At 52.9% G+C, this 19,607-nt stretch overlaps 2 protein-coding genes across 5 annotated transcripts in view; both read right to left on the bottom strand.

The window, feature by feature from the left end:
• Positions 1-4,949, bottom strand: part of KDM4B (lysine demethylase 4B) — a 73,083-nt gene extending 68,134 nt beyond the window's left edge. For 3 of the 4 annotated variants that reach the window (XM_064396182.1, XM_064396183.1, XM_064396185.1), the window contains exon 1: positions 4,803-4,948. The gene's annotated coding sequence lies outside the window, so the exon portion shown is untranslated. Of the gene's footprint in view, positions 1-4,802 lie in introns of all 4 variants that reach the window. The other variant, XM_064396188.1, reaches the window with a different exon arrangement.
• A 1,570-nt stretch (positions 4,950-6,519) lies between these two features.
• On the bottom strand, positions 6,520-18,726 carry UHRF1 (ubiquitin like with PHD and ring finger domains 1). The gene is made up of 16 exons (XM_064396424.1): positions 18,564-18,726; positions 15,765-16,028; positions 14,839-15,011; positions 14,222-14,437; positions 13,391-13,497; positions 13,035-13,221; positions 12,196-12,319; positions 12,014-12,121; positions 11,161-11,265; positions 10,571-10,677; positions 9,910-10,072; positions 9,671-9,808; positions 9,209-9,320; positions 8,926-9,083; positions 8,567-8,665; positions 6,520-7,924 (listed from the first exon to the last, which is right to left on the bottom strand). The coding sequence occupies exons 1-16, from the start codon at positions 18,714-18,716 to the stop codon at positions 7,778-7,780; spliced, it is 2,361 nt and encodes a 786-aa protein (XP_064252494.1). The 5' UTR covers positions 18,717-18,726; the 3' UTR covers positions 6,520-7,777.
• Positions 18,727-19,607: the final 881 nt, after the last annotated feature.

Genomic DNA, 19,607 nt, shown 5'->3' with positions numbered 1-19,607 from the left:
TCCACAACGCTGCCAGAACAGAAAGCCTGGAGTTCTCAGCAACTTGCTCCACTTAGATTTTGATAACAAAAACCCTCAACAAGCAGGGCTGTGGAGGCATTTTTAACCATCCTGCCCATTCTTAACCATCCTGCCCATTTTTAACCATTCTGCCCATTTTTAACGACCCTGCCCCTACAAAAGGAAGCCCTGGGCTGGTTTTGTGCCCGAGGCAATGCCCGGGCTGGGTGTGACACACTGACCCAGTTCCAGCTGCCAGCACATCCCAGGAATCCTGGAGCTCAGGGAGAGGAGCAGCAAGCCTGGCACTGCCCTGCAGAACTGCAGCTCACCTGGACAGGTAACCCCAGGAACACCCAGGAATCCCCAGGTACCCCAGAAACTCCAGTCCCTTCCTGGCTCACCTGCCCAGGTAACCCTCAGGAACCCCCAGGTACCCCCAGGAACCCCAGCCCACCTGCCCAGGTACCCCCAGGAACCCCAGCCCACCTGCCCAGGTACCCCCAGGAACCCCCAGGAACCCCAGCCCACCTGCCCAGGTACCCCCAGGAACCCCAGCCCACCTGCCCAGGTACCTCCAGGAACCCCCTTCCCCCCAGGCTTCCCCCAGCTCGCAGCCATTTCACACCTTTCAGCCAAACCTGCAACTCGAGGAGTGACAATTTAGAGCCCAAATTAAACCCAGAGCTTCAAGGTGCAATGAGACAATTTGGATCTCTCCCAGCTCGGTTTTATCCAGGTCTCTCTGGAAGCTGCAGCTCCAAACTTGACACACCCCTCCCAGGCAATGCTGTGCTGCTTGTTCTGCCAACAGAACTGAGATCAAATATGGGAACTTCAGAAAAACTTCTTATCTGCACCAAAACCTCACCAAAGGCCTCTCCATTGCCCTGGGGCGTATCCAAAATTGTGAAGGAATATCAGAAAAACTCAGAAATCACCTCAGCCCCCCACCAACTTCCAACATTCACCTCTTGGGCCATGTTCAAAGCAGGATTTCTAACAGATTTAGGAACAAAAGGCCAATCCTGTATTCTCTAAGGATCTGGGAACTGTGGCTTGTTCATGAGCCTTACAAACATAAAAATAATGAAGCTTCAGGTCACTTCTGCCATGAGTGAGGCACACCCAGACCAAGGAAGGGCAGAATACAAATGTGCTCTCCTGTGCAATCCTGTAAGAGCATGACTGAGGAGCTGCCTCATTTATAAAGGAGAGTGACTGACCCTATGAAAATATAAATGAAAATAAGTACCTTAATTAAGCCATGGTAGCAAATGGCTCTACCCCTAAGTTGTGACAAGACAAAACATATTTGGCCCAGAACAAAAGTTAAAAAGAGAAAATCTTATTAAGCAACAATCAGGTTAGTGGAGAACACTGAAAAAGGAAAAACACCTTTCATATCCCACAGTGGTAAGTCATTAATAACCCCAGGCTGTGAGAAATGACAGGATTTCTGCCAAATTCTGCAGTGCTCCAGGATTTCAGTTGCTACTGCAAACGGACAAACCCTCTTGAATTCTTTACCAGATGACAAATAATTATTTCCAGCAGCGCCCGTGCAGCCCCGGAGGATCCCAGTGGCATCCAAACCCATTAAGCAAATCCCTCACTTGTGGTGACATATTTAGCTGTCATCCATCTTTGCTATTAACAGATGCTCCAGTGAAGGAACGTGGAGCAGCAGAGGCTCTGCAAACCCTTCCCCACAGCACACCCTGAGCCCTGGGTGAGTCGGGAAGGGGAAATCCAACAGTCCCGAGTCCTCCTGACTGCCCAGAATTAATTAAGGAACACCAAGTTTCTCCTGGCTGCCAAGAGCTTTCCCTCCCTTGCTGCCTGGGTGGCTCAGCCTGCAGCTCACAACGATTATTTCTGCTCTCAGGTGGATTGCCTGCTCTCAAAAATGAGATTTAAACCTGCAAGGTGAATCAGAGCCCCCTGATGCTGACACTGTTTGCTGAAGTGCAGCTGGACATCCCAGGAGGGAATAAAACACAACCCTGCAGAAATGTGAAATCCCCACAGAGCTCCTTCCAGCAGGGCTGGCCAGACTGGTTTGCCCAACTCATATCAAATTTCTTATGAGCTTTTATATGGAAATAGCTCCGAGTTTTCAGGAGCTGTCTGTATTTTGGGGGATCTAAAACACCTGCAGAGCTGTGGAGCTGCCACTTTATCTGCCAGATCTTCCCCTGGTGCAGGAGAGGAGCTGAGAACAGCTCCCAGTGAGAGCAGCACTGTCCCCACAGCTCAGGGCAGCAGGTGAGCACCTCCCATCACCAGTGGCCAGGATTACCTACAGGACATGGGTGGGATTCTCCCTGGAAGTGAATTTTGCTCTTGACTTCCCATCAAAAGCTGCTGAAACCTCTCATTTATTTTTATTTCTAAAAGCCCACTTTCATCCTAAAGCCAAACTTGGAACATGACACCTGTGTTCCTTGGGTCTTTACCAAAGTGTTCTTACTGACAAAACTGACTCCTTCTACACATTTTATAGAAATATAAATGTATTTTATGTCCTTTTATGTATCTATTACCTATTTCATACATCATGTTTATATACAGGCCCATGTATATTCTGGTCCCACTGGGCCACTCAAGGGAATTATCTCTTTCCAATCAGCATAAAAAGAACAATCCACCACGGAGTGTTAGACAGAATTTTCCTGTCAAAAGATGCTCCAGTGAATGTTTCATCCATGAACATCAGCTCTGGAACAAGAAATCACTTTATATCCACCTACATCTCCTTTGCATGGGAGGAACTCCTGCCTCTCACGAGGCAGGAACAGCCGTGGATTCCTTCAGGATTCCTTCAGGATTCCTTCAGGATTCCTTCAGGATTCCTTCAGGATTCCTTCAGGATTCCTTCAGGGCTCCTTCAGGATTCCTTCAGGGTTCCTTTTGGCACTGCAGGAGTTGGTCAGCCCACCCCAACTTCCTTCTCTTGTTACAGGGAAGCCCAAGAATTGGGAACTTGCTGTCACAGAGCAATTACTGGGTGCTCCAACAGTTACTTGATGCCATTGCTGCAATGTAACTGAAGTTTGAGATTCTGGGCTTAAGGTTTCCCTGGCTCTGTGAATTTCAGTGAAACAGGAAGTGGAAAGTGACAGGAAAAAAGCAAAAGTTCCCAGGAAATAAGCAATGTTGTGGGTGAAACGCTATCAGGTTTCAGATGGACAGAGCTCCTTAAAATTAAGTCTTTTTGGTTAAAGGAAACTTAGTTTTGGGAGGGTGATGCTTGCTGTAACACAGATTTCCAGCGGCCCAGCACAAGTGCAGTGTCCCAGGGCAGAGCAGCAGCAGCACAGCCCCTGTGAGAGCCCAGCCCCTGAGCAGCTCCATCACAGCACAGAGGAGCAGGGATGAAACTGAGCCTGCCTGGTCACTTCATCCCTCAGTACAGAGGGGTCCAAAGCTGCCTCTCTGCAGCACCCCTGGCTCCGGAACAGCCTCAAACCAAGAGCTCCAGGAAAGCCAAGAACCACCTTTGGGTGAATCCCAGAACATCCCAAACTGGGAGGGACCCACAGGAGAACCCAGTGCGGCCCCCGGCCCTGCAGAGACCCCCAACAAGCCCACCTGGGCACCCCTGGGGCTCTGACATGCCCTGGGGAGCCCGGGCAGTGCCAGCACCATGGGGAAGAACCTTTCCCCGAGCTCCATGCCAAACTCCAGCCCTCCCTGGGCTCCTGGCCCCTCTGCAGACCCCCAGGAAGGGTTTCCTGAAGGGTTCCCCTTCCACCGCGTCCCCTCCATCCTCTCTGCTGCCAACAGGAGCAGATGGAACCGGGGCAGGCTCCGAGCGAGCCTGGGCACACAAACCCCGCAGCTCCCGGGGCTGTGCCCGCTCCCGGGGCCGGGACACCGGGGCTGTGCCGGTCCCCTCACACCGGGGCTGTGCCGCTCCCCTCACACCGGGGCCGTGCCGGTCCCCTCACGCCGGTCACACCGGGGCTGTGCCGGGTCCCGGGGCCGGGACACCGGGGCTGTGCCCGCTACCGGGACCGGGACACCGGGGCCGTGCCGGTCCCCTCACGCCGGGCACACCGGGGCCGTGCCCGCTCCCCTCACACCGGGGCCGTGCCGGTCCCCTCACGCCGGGCACACCGGGGCTGTGCCGGTCCCCTCACACCGGTCACACCGGGGCTGTGCGGGTCCCCTCACGCCGGTCACACCGGGGCCGTGCCGGTCCCCTCACACCGGGGCCGTGCCGGTCCCCTCACGCCGGGCACACGCACACAGGCACAAGCACCGCAGGAATTCAGAGGAACGGAAGGGAAGCGCTTGGGCTGGGCCCCAGACTCTGACAGGCTCCGGAGGAGGAACGCACGGATCAAACACTCGAACCCGGCCGCTGTCACGTTCCTGCCCCCGGTTTTCCCAGCACGGAGCGCCCGCACCGAATCACGGAGCCGGCGGCAGCTTCTGCTCGCCCGCAGCCCCCGGCCCCGAGCCGACCCCCGGAACAAATCGCCATTCGCCCCCGTTTGTGCCCAAACCCCGCGGGCAGCCCCGGGCTCGGGGGCACCGGGACCTCGGGGTGCCGCCCACACAAAGCGCGGCGGGGCCGGCCGCGGGCCCTGCGGGGAGGCCGCGGGCCCGGAAGGGAGCGGCAGCGCCGGGGCCGCGCCGGGAGCGGCGGGGCCGGGGCCGGCAGCGGCGGCGGCGGCGGGCCCGGCCCCGCGGGGGCGCAGCGCGGGGTGGCGGGCCGGGGCGGGGGCCGGTGCGGGGCCGGGGCCGGTGCGGGGCCGGGGCCGGTGCGGGGCGGGGGCGCGGTCCGGCCGTACCTGCGCGCGGGGCCCTCGGCGGCGCGGGGGGCGCAGCGAAGGGGGGGCGCCCAGGCGAGCGCAGCGCCCCGCGGCCACCACCTGCGCCCGCCTCCGCACCGCGCCCATTGGCTGCGCGCGGCACCGCCCTCGCGCCCATTGGCCGCGCCGCCGGGGACGGACGGTGGGTCCAACCAGTGGCGAGGCCGATCGCCGAATAACAAGGCGAGCGCGGGCGCTGATTGGCCGGTGGTGCGGAGCGACGGCCCGCCCACCGACGGGCGGGGCAGCGGGGAGCGCTCCCGTCGCTCAAGCGCTCTCCGCCAATCGCGCGCGGCCTCCTGCTGCCGGCGGCCCGCCCCCGGCGGCCATTGGGCGAGGCGGGCGCCGGGCGGGCGCTGATTGGCGGCGCGCGGTGCCCGTCGGGCGCGGGGCGGGGCGGTGAGGACGTGAGGAGCCGCACAGCGCGGGGCGGGGGCGCTGCGGCCGCGCTGCGCCAATGGGGGAGCGGCGAGCGCGCGCCCCCGCGCGGCCGGGCGGGGAATGGCGGGAGCGGGGACAGAGGGGACAGAGAGGGGACAGAGGGGATTGGGGGGGACAGAGAGGGGACAGAGGGGATTGGGGGGGACAGAGAGGGGACAGAGGGGATTGGGGGGGCAGAGGGGATTGGGGGACAGCGGGGACAGAGGGGACCGGGGGGTGACAGAGGGGACAGAGGGGATTTGGAGGGACAGAGGGGACAGAGGGGATTGGGGGGACAGAGGGGGGACAGAGGGGACAGAGGGGACTGGGGGGACAGAGGGGACGGGGGGGACAGAGGGGACTGGGGGGACGGGGGGATTTGGGGGGACAGAGGGGACAGAGGGGACCGGGGGTATTGGGGGGACAGCAAGACTGGGGGGAATGGGGGGACCGGGGGGGACACCGGGGATTGGGGACAGAGGGGACTGGGGGGGACCAGAAAGTGTCCAGTTTGCAGAGGAACTGTAATTATTGTTAAAAAAGCCACCAACAGTACATTGGCACCTATGGAGGAAACAGAGTTTGTTTTTCAAGTTGCAAATAACAACAAAACCGATAAACGAAGGAAGTCATTGCAGCTACTGTGATTGAAATGCAGGAACATCTCCTCACTTTCACTCACTCACCCCCAGTTCTTCCATCACAACACAGAATAAGAAGTGCAAGGACATTTTCAATGACATCTAAATATCTGAAAGTGTTTAAAGTTAACAATAACCTTAAATAAACTTATTTTAAAGAGGGCAGATGGTGCTAGTGCTGCTTAATTTCACAGGTTTTGTTTTTACCACCTTAATCTTGCTTTATTTCCTTATCTGCATTTGTGAGAACCTCAGTGGGTGAATTTATTCCTCTGCTTTGTGGAGAAGCTCACACTTGTTCCTGTAACACCTCAAATATGATGCAGGACTTGGCATTTGCAACAGTTTTGGAGTTCATTCATTAAATGGACAAACAATTCCAAGTGCCAGCTGGTATTTGTGATTCTGGAGCAGTGGAAATGCAATGCAAGTTAAAAGTTTGGGGAATCCTGAACCTAACACATGCCCTCACTATGGTGAAGAACAGCAAATGAGGATTCTCCAAATTTGCAGTGAAAAATCATAATGAAAATCACAGCCCTTAGAGAAAGGGACATAAATTCAAATTCCTGCACAAGGAACTGGGTCTGGAAACCCACTTTGGACCAAAAGAATTGAAGGAGAACAGTCATCAATTAATCTGAAAAGATATTTATTTTGAGAACATCAACTTGCACATTATACAAAAAATTGACAATTTCACCAAAAAACATATAAAATGTTGCGGGGTCTTTTTCCCTAACATATTAACATAATCACTTTCCAAAGGGTAAGAGGTGAGGAAACCAATATTAGGCACATTTGTTCCAGTCTGTCTGCAGAAAAGTGTGATTAAAAACATCCCTGTCTTGCTGAGGTATCAAACTGCAAACTTTGGTCATGGTAGAGGGAAACCAAGGGAGCCTTCCCCAGGCATGGCCAAGACATAAAAAAGCCAGAATTATTTTTCATTTCCAGGTAGAAATGCAGTGAAATAAAGAAAAAAAAAAACCTCCCCAATGCACCTCTAACTAGGAAACCTGATCCTCTGCAAATCCCCACTAATCACACACAGCTACAGTGATCCACGCTCCCAAAGAACCCGGCTGGCAAGTCCCAACAATTCAGTGCTTAGGAAAAAAAGGAGACCTTGATGGTGATTCAGAGCCCAGTCTTCAGCAAAGGACAAAAGGCACTTAAGAATGGCTTTAGGGTATTCCACAATGGCATTTCGGGACAGGGGACAGCGCCCAGCTGAACAAATCCTTCCCTAAGAGAAGTCCAGTGAGGTAGTACTGCATATTGCTCCAACCACTTGGCTCTAAGCAAGCAGCCTTCTGGTTCTGAGATACAAAATTAGCAGAAAATGGCTTTTTTTGTCAAATGTATAAAACGTTCTTACAAAAAAATAGTAAAAACTCGCTCGTGGTACAAAGCCAGGAACCATCTTGTACAAATTGAGTATCAAAATGCTGCCAAGGTGATGCACAAGTCTACCTGGATGGCCAAATCCCCAGACAGTGAAGATTGTTCTAGCAACCAAGCCATTTTTGGAATAAAAACTAAAAATCAAAGGGGCACAGGGGCACTCTGAGAACGTTCCTCATCATTAGCAGCCTCACCGGAAGCACTTTCAGTCCATTAGAAACAAATAATTCTGTGCTGATGAATGGCAAGTTTGAGGGGATGAAAAAAAAAATACAAATGCAAAGTTCAACATAGAGAACAAAAACAAAATCCACGAACACACAAAAGGATAATCCTTGGATTGGGAGTGGGACAGGTTTTTTTTTAAAAAACAAGGAAGACTTCAAACCATTTTTGCGGGGGGTGGGAGGAAACACAGACTAACCTTTTTTTTTGTTTTAAATTAAGCCCGGGGCAGGTGTGGGGAGGGAGAAGTGCTGTGGGGGATCACCGGCCGCTGCCGTAGCCGGGGAAGAGCTGGGCCAGGACGCTCTGCAGGGCCTCGTTCACCTCCATGCTGTAGCTGCGGCCCAGCTCGTAGCGGCACGCGGGGCAGCTGAACACCGAGGCCTTGAAGGACCTGTCCAGGCAGTCCTGGGGACACAAGGCAGCAGGGGTCAGGGACACGGAGCTGGGCTCCTTTGGCACAGCCAGCCAGCCCCGAGGTTCCTGGGAAGGGACCAGAGAGAACAGGGCCACTGCACTGCCCACTGAGAGCACTGCTGCTGGACACAGGGGATTCCAGCCTGGCTGGGGATGGGGGGGGCTTAAATCCCAGCCAGTGCCACCCCTGCCATGGCAGGGACACCTCCCACTGCCCCAGGGATCCAGGGGCAGCCACAGCTGCTCTTGGAATTCCATTCCAGGGCTTCACCACCCTCCCAGGGAACAATTCTTCCCCAGCAGCCCAGCAGAACCCAACCCGGCCCAGCAGAGCCCTGCCCAGCAGAGCCTGGCCCAGCCCTGCCCAGCCCAGGAGAGCCCAGCCCAGCCCAGGAGAGCCCAGCCCAGCCCAGCCCGGCCCAGCCCAGCAGAGCCCGGCCCGGCCCGGCCCGGCCCAGCTCAGTCCAGCCCAGCCCGGCCCAGCAGAGCCCAGCCCGGCCCAGCCCAGCTCAGCCCAGCCCAGCCCAGCCCTGCCCAGCCCAGCCCTGCCCAGCCCAGCCCGGCCCAGCCCAGCAGAGCCCAGCCCAGCCCGGCCCGGCCCTGCCCAGCCCAGCCCAGCCCAGCCCGGCCCACCTTGCAGACGTTGTGCTGGCACACGGTGGTGACTGGCCGGAACACGACCTCCTGGCAGCAGATACACAGAAAGGCCTCCTCCACTTTACTCAGAAATTTCTGCAAAGAGAACACTTGAATCAGCTTAATGCTGAAAGACACATGAATTAACCCAAACCCCCAGCATTGAATGCAAGGGAATGCTTTGAATATAGGAAGATTCTCAACAAATCTTAATATGCAAAACCTGTCCCATTAAACCTGCTGGGGGTGTTTATACTAAAATAAGATCATTTTAGGTCTGAGGCTGTTCTTTAATTCAGCCAAGGGTTTGTGTCTGGGGACAGCACAGCTGCAGCTGGGGGAAAAGCCCAACGTACCGGCCCATCTTTGAGGGCCTCTAGGACTTCATTCCACAGTTTTTCATTGGCTTCATCACTTTTTATAAGAGATTTCTGCTGGGATGTCAGCTTGTATGGCTCAACTTTAGTTTTCTTTGGAGTCCCTGCTGGAGAGGTGACGGGTGTTTCCTCCCCACCTGAAAGAAAACACAAAGATTTAAAAAAAAAAAAAACAAAACAAAAAACCACCAGAAAAGAGTAACCAAGTAAAATGCACAAAAACCTCCAAGGCTTTCTATATCCACTTGCCTACTCCACAAACCTGCTGATTTCCTTTTCCTCTTCCCTTTCCCTGGGGTATCAAACTCATCATCTCCATTATTTTCTTTTTCCTTGTCTTTGTTTGCAACAGCTTCCAAATATCCTTCAGGATACTGCAGGGAAACAAAACAAAGAGCACTCAATGCAGACACTGGGTGAGACTTGCAGACCAAGACAGGTCCAAGAGTGACCTCTGGAGAACTGCCCCAGGGACATCTTTAAATCTATTTTAAGCAACAGATCCCTGCTATAGGGAAGTACTTCACAGCCTATAGAAATCCCATACCAGAAATAAAGTGAGTTTTGTCCTTTTAGCCTCTTGATGTATAAAAACAAACAACCCAGCAGACTGGAAGCATTTATGTCCCCCTTTGTCTCAATTTTTAGCTAAGGATCATCCTCAGTAAAAGCATGTAACAGAAAAATCCCTGCTATCCATCCAGTTGAGAGTCCAGGGCAGTACCTGCATTGTCAGACCAAGCTTTTTCATCCTGTCCTTTCCCTCTTTGGTCCAAGGAGCAGGTTCTTCATCATCCCTCCTAAGCAGGTAACGCCACACCAGAAACCCAGACTTCCCTGTCTCAGGCCAGTATTTCACAACCTGAAAAAACCAGAGCAAGTCCATCACACTCTGCCAAAGCCCCTTGGCCACAACCACATGCTCTTTTCCCAGCTCAGGCAGTGAGAGCCAGCCCTCCTCACCTTGTAGATGCCGTCGTATCTGTTGCCCTCCAGAGGAGCATACTTGCTGTGCTTGCCTCCCTTGACGTTCCTGACCACCCGCACCGGCTTCCCCGCCCGCCAGTCCTTGGCCTCAGCCCCGTGCTTGTCGTTGATGGGGGCACTGCAGTTCAGAGCCAGGGCTCTGCAGGAGAGGCCAGAGTTCAGTGAGTGTGCCTGAATGCAGCCCTGACATGTAACCTGTGTGACAGTGACACCTCTGCACTCAGGGAGCCTCCTGAGTGGGCACATTTTAGACAGCTGGTTACTCATGGCATGACCCAGCCCAGAGCACTTCCTCCACTCCAGTCCAGGCTTATCTGTGATAACAGTTCAGAATTACAAATGGTCTGCCCTCCCAAAGTAACCACTGGCTGCAAAGGAGAACTCCTACACCAATTTGCTGCTCTGCTCCTTAAGTTTCAGCCAGTATGGCAGGTGACACCAACCCCACCCACAGTTCTGTCCCCTTACAGTGCAAGGAGCATTCCCACTGTGCAACTGATCTGCAGCCTAAACCACAGCCCAGACCCAATTCTGGCCCTTCTTCCAAAGCTTAGCCAGCTTCCCTGGATGCAAACAGCCCCAACAACCCTGGTGGTGCCAGGTGCTGAGGCTAGAAGGGAGCACAGACGTTGCCAACCTGTTCATGTTGGTGAGTTTCTGATCACAGGACTGCTCCGCCGTGCGCTTGTTCCCGGAGAGGTCTCGCCCCCCACTCCCTGTGTACGTGAAGGAATTCCCATGATCCTGAAATGAACACGGATGGTTTGCACAGTCACAAAAAGAATTCAATAAAAGCATGAGAGTCTTTCAATCAGGTAGGTTTAGCAGGGCATTCCCAAAGAGGAAAGATGCTTCCTGTATTTAAGCTCCCAGACCGAGTCTCTGGCCCTCCCTCAGGCTGCCAGGAGAGGAGGCCAGGTGACAATGTTGTCTTGTCACACCCCTGAGCAGCCCAGGCTCCCACAGGATCTGCTGGGAGTGAACAGCTGGCAGCACAGCCCACGAGACTGCTCCAGCTGTGGGTGTAAGGCAGACCTTGAAAAGTCAGAACTCTGGGATCAAAAGCTGGCACAGGGATGTTAAACTGGCTTGGGCTGGCACAGATCACTGCAGTTTTTCCTTGCCTCGTTTGCTTCTGAAGGAAATAGGTGAAGCTGGGCAAGTGTTTGGTGGGGAATTTTAACAAGCTGGTTTGGTTCTGTGCATAAATAATCAGAATCCACTCACGATGTCATCTTCATATCCTCCTGCCAGCACCAAGGAATAGGCCCCGTCGTTGCTCCTGCCGTGGATCCCCGCCACGTGGGGCCTGTGCACCCCAGACTCGCTCACCTGCCAGACAAAACCAGCTCTGGAGGCCCCTGCCCTCAACAGGCCCCACACAGCTCTGGGCTTGGAGCTCAGCCAACTGTGCTACTTCACATTTGCTTTCCATGTATCTTAGGGGGAAGCTGCTCTCACCATCATTCACCAAAAAGCTCCAGGCAGAAGAAAGAAAAATAAAAATGCATCTAAAAAACTAAGGCACTGACTGTATCAGTAAACTGAGTACATGGATAAGGTTTGTGTGCAAATCTAACTATCTGGATATTTCTTACTGAAATTGCTTATTAAAAGGCTCCAGGTATCTAAGAATAATACAGATATTAAATATTTGTATAAAGTTTTGAAAGAGTTGTAATAGCAACCTTCCCTCAATACCTGAAAGCAAGACCTGGATAGGCCAGTGCTTTTTTTTGCCCCAACTTTCTGTTTCATGTATGTGGATATTTGAGACACCCTTGCCAGGGCACACTACACACCTCCAGGACAAACTACTGGGAACAAATCTGCTTGCTTTGGGGTTTTTGAGTTACCAAAAAGAGCACCAAAACAAAATAAACCAGCACTTGGTGGGCCCAACAATGCAGCATTAGTTATGGAACACTTGATCCAGACAAAGCCAGAATTCTTTTCCTTCTGCACTTCCATATATCCAGTGACACACACATTTCCACATTAACTGTTTCAGGTTTCTTGTAGGAACTGGATCACTCCCATTTTTCCCCCCAGCAGGTCAGGCCAGGATTCAGCTTCATACCTGAACTCTGAACTTCCACATGGTGCCAACAGGGATGCCAGGAATTGGTCCATAGTGGTTGGAGGGGACAATGGTGCATTCCTTGGTGCGCCCAACACACGCCATGCCCTGGGCAGAGAGCAGGATCAGCCAAGAGCCCAAAGGAACAAACACAATTCCAAGTAAAACAGCTTTGAACTGACCTTGCCCCAGTCTCTCCGGGAGGAGGAATTAGCAGATGCCATCTTTTGCTTCTTTTTACTTTCTTTTAATTTCTCTCCTGCTAAAACCACCTCACTTGCATCATTTCGACACTCAGGGCAATACCTAAAAGTCAGTGAAAATTAACAAGTAGCAAAGCCTTCAATTAGGAGCATTTCCTCCAAACATAGTGAGTTATGTTACAATTTCCACATGTGAAACCAGACAGGACAAGGACACACTCTCCACACTGGAATTTAACCTACACCAGCTCCTGTCCTAGCACCAGCCACTGCAGCTGTGTCAGGAAACATAAAATCATTGCATACAGTGTTGAAACAGGGCAGAGGGAATAAACCAGTGCATTTCATGAACTCTGTGTCTATTGAAAGATGTATTTCACTATCCACACCTCTCACTGTACATACCTCATGCACAAATCAGCCTGATCTGGTTTGGGGCTGCCTGCAGTGACCCAAAAAAGCCTCTGCCCAGCTGAAGCCTCCCAACATCAGGGTCTCATTTGGTCCTCTTTGGATCCCAGGCTGGTTTGGGTTGGAAGGACCTTAAAGCTCATCTCATTCCATGCCCTGCCATGGCAGGGACACCCTCCTCTATCCCAGGCTGCTCCAAGCCCTGGCTTTAAGCAGGTACACAAAAAAAGACATCCAGATCCCAAAACTAGGAAAAGGAGTGTGCAAGCCATGGGCTCAAAACCTCCTCTCATTAAACTCAAGAAAAGCTATGAAGTTTTACCAAAAAAAAAACCCTCCAAAACACACATATCCCTGTTCCTAATTAGATGTAATTGTGACACCCCACACACCTCCTCAGAACCTACCAGTCCTCATCATCTGGGATTCTGCTGAGAGGAGGGTTGAGGCAGTAGATGTGGAAGGCCATGTCACACTCATCACACATGAGCTGCTTATCTGGATCCTGCTTCCCCCCACAGATGTGACAAGCACAGACCCTGCAGGTCTTGTTTGGGTTGTCCTTGCAGGCTTTACACACGGGTCCACTCTGTCCTGTGGGCAAACACAAACCACACTCAGCAAGGGCCAAGATCCACTGGAAATGGTCAAAGAAGGCACAACTGAACGTGTCTTGGACCCTTAAACCTTTGATCCTCACAGAAACAACTGGCAGGACATGACAAGGTCAGACACACATGCAAGAACTCCACATCAGACTCACGTTTTGGGGTTCCAGTACTGATGGGAGAAGCAGTGCCTGGCTCTTCAATTTTGTAGATTTCATCCACTAATATAATTGTGCAGTCATTCAAGGAATCACCAGCTTCCCTAGAAGAAGTTGAGGAAAGATCAGAGTTTGGAAGTATCCCACAGCTCGAGTTCACAGCTCTGCATCAGACTGCTCTGGTATTAAAAATCTAATCATTTTCATGCAATTAGAATTAACCCCTTGTCTCAGGGAGATTCCAGGCACTTGCAGCATTTCAATTAGCAAGAGTGACTGTTCTCCCTGCCCCCAAATATATTTCAGACTAATGCTTCTCATATTTTATAGTTTAAAAGTCAAAATCACTGTGGTGTGAGGAAAAAGGATGAATATTCTGTCAACTCTGTGAAAATTACCTGAAATTTTTAAAAAATATAGCCTGAAGTTGAGAGTCTCCTTCAGGAGAGATCTGGAATAATTTTTCATCACCTTTATAAAGTGAGAGTTCATTCTACATCATTCTATCTCCACAAAATATTACAGTGCATTTTGTAAAGCCATTATGGATAATTAACACATAAACAATCATTTGCCTCATGATGAATATGGGGCTTTGCATCCCTTCAGCATTAAGTGAATCATGGATCAGCATTCCTTAAAGTGTCCAATTCCTCAGTGGAAGTTATTCAGAACTGCAGAATGCTGAGGTTAATCACCCAAAAAGGACAGGCCACTTTTCACCTGTCCCCAGCACTACTGTTGCACCATTTTTTGCCAGCAGAGTCACTCAGACCTCAGAAAGCTGAAGCAGAGCAGAATTCCATTTATTCCACATGAACAGCTTACCCAAGCAATATCTTTGCATTGAGCTCCCTGGTCATTTTTGTTTCCCTTTTCTGCAGGATCTCAGCGTCGTACCAGAAGCCCCTCTCCTTGGGTTCATCAGGGTTGTAGTTGACCATCACCACCTGCCCCACCTCCAGCTGGTGCCACTTGAGGATGGTCCGTGCCCGAGCCCGCACGTTGCCCGAGCTCATCTGCACCACCCCGTTCTCTGGGTAGCTTCAAGGGAGGAACCAAACAGAAATCAGATTCAGCATCAGCTCTCAGGAGGAACAGACAGGCTCATTTTGCTGTGCCACACAAGAATACCATCAAGGATAAAATCTCCTCCCACACAGACACAGCCAGAACCAAGCAGGCTGGCTTTGCTACTATTGCCTCCCTTTAACACTTGGGACACCAGCACTTCCTATAAATGCTGGTATCCATAAAAACATGATTGCAGCCCCCTGGAATTCCAACTGCAAAACAGCCTTACAGTTGCCAGGGCCCAAAGACATAATTACTATGTCACTGCCCAGTTCTGTTTTAATTTGTGCAATGTCTGCAATAAAATTTCCCATCAACATCGCGACCCGAATGACTTTACTGGCCAAGAAGGGCAACAAAACAAAACTCACTCATCGTATTTCACATGATAAATGACATCTTCTTCAGGGACAGCTGTGGGCTGGTCAGGATCCGTGCAGCTCCCAGCTGATTCGCTGGTGGGTTTTTTCCTGGTTACGTTCACGACTGTGGCTTCAAACCACGCTCCCATGTCCGTGTCCCGAGCATCCACCAAGTCATTGATCTACACAGGGCAAAGAGCACAGCTCAGCAAAAGGGATCTGCAAATCAGGCACTCATTTCCAATCCACTTAAGATTTAACCATCCCAATAACTGCACCATTATCCAGATATTTAACTGATCACCTTAAAAATTAAGATTGCTTTTGCTCTGCTGGTCCTGTTGTGCAGCCCTACAGTGTGCTTAGGTTGAATTTGTAAGGTTATAAATCCATTCTACACCAGCACATGTAAACCCAGCCTTGTTAGCCAGCCCAAACCATCACTGGTTAGTCTGTAGTAGAGTTTCAAAGTGTCTTGCTCATAACCTGGCAAAGACATCACTAGATCTGTAATGAAACCCATTGAAACAGAAAAATAAAATGATTCTGAACAGCTGCTTGAGATTTTCTTTTGTTCATTCAAGAAAGTTTCAGCTTTGACAAATGTAGTGACTCCAAGCAAAAACACTGGGAAAATTTGTAAAAAAAAAAATCAAACCAGACACTCTGAATGCTTTTTTTTTTTAAAAAATAATGTATTGTAGTTTTAGTTCAAACGACAAAATGAAAAAATTAAGTATTTTGACCTACAGCATGTTGCATTGAATTGGTTTGTGGGTTGGTTGGTATTTCTGTCTTTGTTGTTGGAGGGTTCGAGAGGAAGAAAGGAACTGCCCACACAATTGGAGTGTGAAAGATTTTCAGCAATTCTCCAGCACAGAGAACAATTCCCCTGGCCAGGCGGGTCTGAGGGCTCGCGGCGTGTGAGCACCCACCTTGTAGAGGCCGAAGCAGGGGTCGGTCCAGGGGGGCTGAGCCGCCGTGCTGGGCTGTCCCTCCAGCTCCAGGGCAGCCTCCCCGTTGTGGGAGCTCTTGTCGGACTCGCTGGGGCCGGAGCCGCAGCCGGAGTCGGTGTCCGAGAGCTCCGAGTCCTTCTCCTTGCTCCCGGCAGGCAGCAGGGCCGGGCTTTGTCTGACCAGCAGCTGAACAATATCGTTCAGCCCCACGCTGTAGTCGAACAGGGAGTGCCCATCTTCCATCTGCAGGGAAAGCAGGCGGTCAGCGCCCGCGCCGGGCTCACCCCAAGCTCCCATGGCGCTCAGAGCGGCCCTGCCCGCCAACATCCACCACGTGGCTCTGGAACCATTATCAGCCACGTCTGGGCCCTTCTATTCTCTCAGTCCTCTTATTTAAGTGCTCTTTTTTCAACCACCCCGCAATCTGCGCCAGCAAGGCTTCCATGCCGCGCTGGACTTGCTACCCAGCCTCCAGGAGATCTGGAAAAGTTTGCAGCGCGTTCCCTAGGAACAGCAATGAAACAACTACAGACCCCCCACATTCCCGTCAGGATTCAAAGATAACTCCACATTACCTACAAACACAAAAGGAAATTATTTCTTCCTCAATTCAGGCACATCCCAAATCCTAATGGAGATTGTCTTTATATTTTAATTGTGTGTGATCCAGATTATTGTTGCACCATCTCCATTATTCATAGCATTAAGTAGAAGCCAGAGTTAATCACACATTTTTTCCATTGAAAGTAAAATCAGAAAAGATTCAATTCAACTTGAAACTACTCGATCGCTCTTTAGCGTAGCCAGGCCTGTCCTAATTTCACACTCTGCCTAATTCTAAGAGTTTATCTGGTGAGTCTGGCACGGTTTGCAGTCAAATCGAGACCCTGCCCCTGCAAAAAGAGAAGTGCAGAGAGAGAAAGAGGTCCCTCAAAAACCTCTCAAGAGCTCTAAGGAGCACAAGCATTTTAGAGTTAACATGCAAGGCTGGAGCCCACGGAGCAGTCAGAAGTTCAGACAAGCTTCCCCACATATTTAAGGTCTGACTAAGAAATTATACAGGAAATGATCATCCCTTTCCAGCCTAAACCACCAGAAAAAGCAATCCCTGGAGCTTTGTTCTCTATCAGAGGGAAGCAGAGCAAAACCACAAAAATTTACACTTCACAGGAATCACTATGATAATTCAATTCTGATTTATGGCATCCAATGGCTATGGAACAATCCCTGGAAATCTGACTGCACAGGAAGAGGTCTGAGCTTTTTGCTGGTTCAGAGATGAAAACTCCTCGAGGTGCAAAAAGAACACAGCAGAAATTGGCTGTTTCTCCTCAGCCAGGACACAGTGTCACCAACACGGCAACAGCAGCAGCAGAGGACACGAGTGACAACAGGTGCAGAGTGAAATGGAAGAGCACAGGAACAGGACAGGAAACCACAGGAGCTCAAAGCACAGCCAGGAAGAAGAGCCCGGGACTGAGGACAAACCTCCAACAAAGGAGGCACGTTTGAACTAACAGCTAATTTTCTAACCCCGCTGAAAAATGCTCACGAGTAAGAAATGGAACATTTGCAGGGATTCCAAGAGGCAGACAAAGCACAACGGGAACAAGGCCTAAGAGAGGCTGGCTCACGTTCCTGCCTGAGCTGAGGAGCACTGGAACTGCAGGAGAAGGGGTTCCTTTGTGGGGCAAGGGCATCCTGAGTGGGAAGTCACCACTTCTGAACATGTGTTTAACCCTGGCTGCCTGCACACCTCGGGGGAAGGCTGACAGGTGGCACCTGCCCTGAACCAACCCCCTCATCGCTTCATTTACAACACAAATGGGTCACTAATGCATCCAAATCTACAGCAACCCCACAGAAAAGGCGGTTACAAACAGCCCTTCAGAGATGTTACACCACCCTACAGAGCCTCTCTTTATTCTAGAACTGGTACCTGAGCCTAGACTGAGGCTAGTCCAGGTGTATCTCCATGTTCTACAGCCACACCTGCTAATTACAGAGTACAGTTAGCTCGAGACTGCCTAAAACAGAAAGAAGAGCAGCTACAAAAAATTGTCCATCTGCAGCCAGCTCAGCATCCCACTGCTTTTCCTGAAATTAATCCTGTGACCAACCAAACACCAGATCAGGAGTTTCTCCAGCACGAAGGTTTAGCAGCACAGGACTAGGCAGACTACAACAATTGTATTTTTAAATGTTTTTGACTGACTTCAGTGCTAATTTAGTTACATTATTAACTCACAGGGAATAAACCAGTTGTACGACAGCAATTGTAAACGTGTTATTGAGAACATAACACAGCACTCAGCCACTCAAGTGTTCTGTACCTAGTGAGGATTTGATATCACAGCTGAAGAACTTCAGAATCATGAGTTGCTTTTCCCAATTTACAAAGGAAAATGAGATCTTTACGGCTTTCAGAGCGGCAAAACTTGCAATGCTTAAAAACACTGAGCACTTTAAAGACCATAAAACCACTGGTAATTTCCAGACACTTCATAAAGGCGATGTCAAGGCAGAAGAGCAACACATGAGGTGGAAAACGGCAAAGGAAAGCAAGAATAAAGGCTGCCGTGCAGCTGGCACCTCTCCCTGCGAACCCACGGACGGAGCGGCGCGGGAGGCAGCCGGGATCACTAGATGGCAGCACAGCCCCTCATTTCCACGCAATTAAAAATAAATAAATTAAACCTCCGTCCTCAGCTGGAGGGGAGCACGGGGCCGGGCGCCGCCGCCGCTCCGGCGCTGTCAATCCCCGCGCCGCGCCCGTACCTGCTTGCCGCGGTAGAAGAGCCGCTGCCGGTGGGGCTCCACGCCGAACACCTCGTGTATCCGCAGGCGCAGCCCCTCCACCTTGGTGAGCTTGGAGAGGGAGTCCACGCGGTGCGTCTGGCTGCCGTCCATGGTGCGCACCTGGATCCACATGGCGCCGGCGCTGCCCCGGGAATGGGCCCGCGCTCAGGCGGCGGCACCGGCGGGGCGGGCCCGCCGCCCGCGCCCGCGCCGCCCTCACGCGCCCGCCGCCCGCTGATTGGCCGCCGGCCCGCCCGGCCCGCCCGCCGATTGGCTGCGCCGCGGGGCTGGCCCCGCCCCCCCACGCGGGAGCCTAACGGCTCCGCTCGCGCCGGCCGCATCTCGCGCCACAATTGAAACCCGCCCGCCGCGCCCACGCGCCAAGTCTCGCGCGATCATGCAAATGAGAAGATGGATTAAGGGAGGGGGGGGGGAGCGCGTGGTCTTAAAGGGGCCGCGCCCGGACCCGCCCGGGACAGGCCGGGAATGGCCCGGACCCGCCCGGGACAGGACGGGAACCGCGGGGCGGCAGCGACCCCCGCCGCGCCCGGACCCGCCCCGGCCCGCCCGCGTCATCCCCGCGCAGCCCCCGGGCGATGCCACTCCCCGGGCCCGCGGGGCACCGGTGCCGCCGGCACCGCCCCTGGCGGCCACACCCCCTCCCGCGGGCCCGTGCGGGGCGGGGGTCGGTCCCGCTGTCGCGGCCCCGAGCGGCGCGACCCCTCCGGGGCCCCAGAGCCAGCTGTCACCGCCGCGGCTTCCCGCACCGCCCGGGCAGGGCGGGGAAAGCCCCGCGCCCCTCGCTGTGCTCCCGCTCCCGGTGCCACCGGCCGCTGCCCGGCCCGCGGCGGGATCGCATGGGCGGCGGGGCCGGGGCTGGAATGCCGGCGACTCACCGGGTGCGGTGCCGGGGTTGGGGTCCCGGCGGGCTCACCGGGCGCGGTGCCGGGGCTGGGGGTCCCGGGGGACTCACCGGGTGCGGTGCCGGGGCTGGGGGGTCCCGGGGCTGGGGTCCCGGCGGGC

Source organism: Passer domesticus, chromosome 21 (genome assembly GCF_036417665.1).
Source record: "Passer domesticus isolate bPasDom1 chromosome 21, bPasDom1.hap1, whole genome shotgun sequence".
In the NCBI taxonomy this organism is placed as follows: domain Eukaryota; kingdom Metazoa; phylum Chordata; class Aves; order Passeriformes; family Passeridae; genus Passer; species Passer domesticus.
This window is presented reverse-complemented; position numbering and strand designations above follow the sequence as displayed.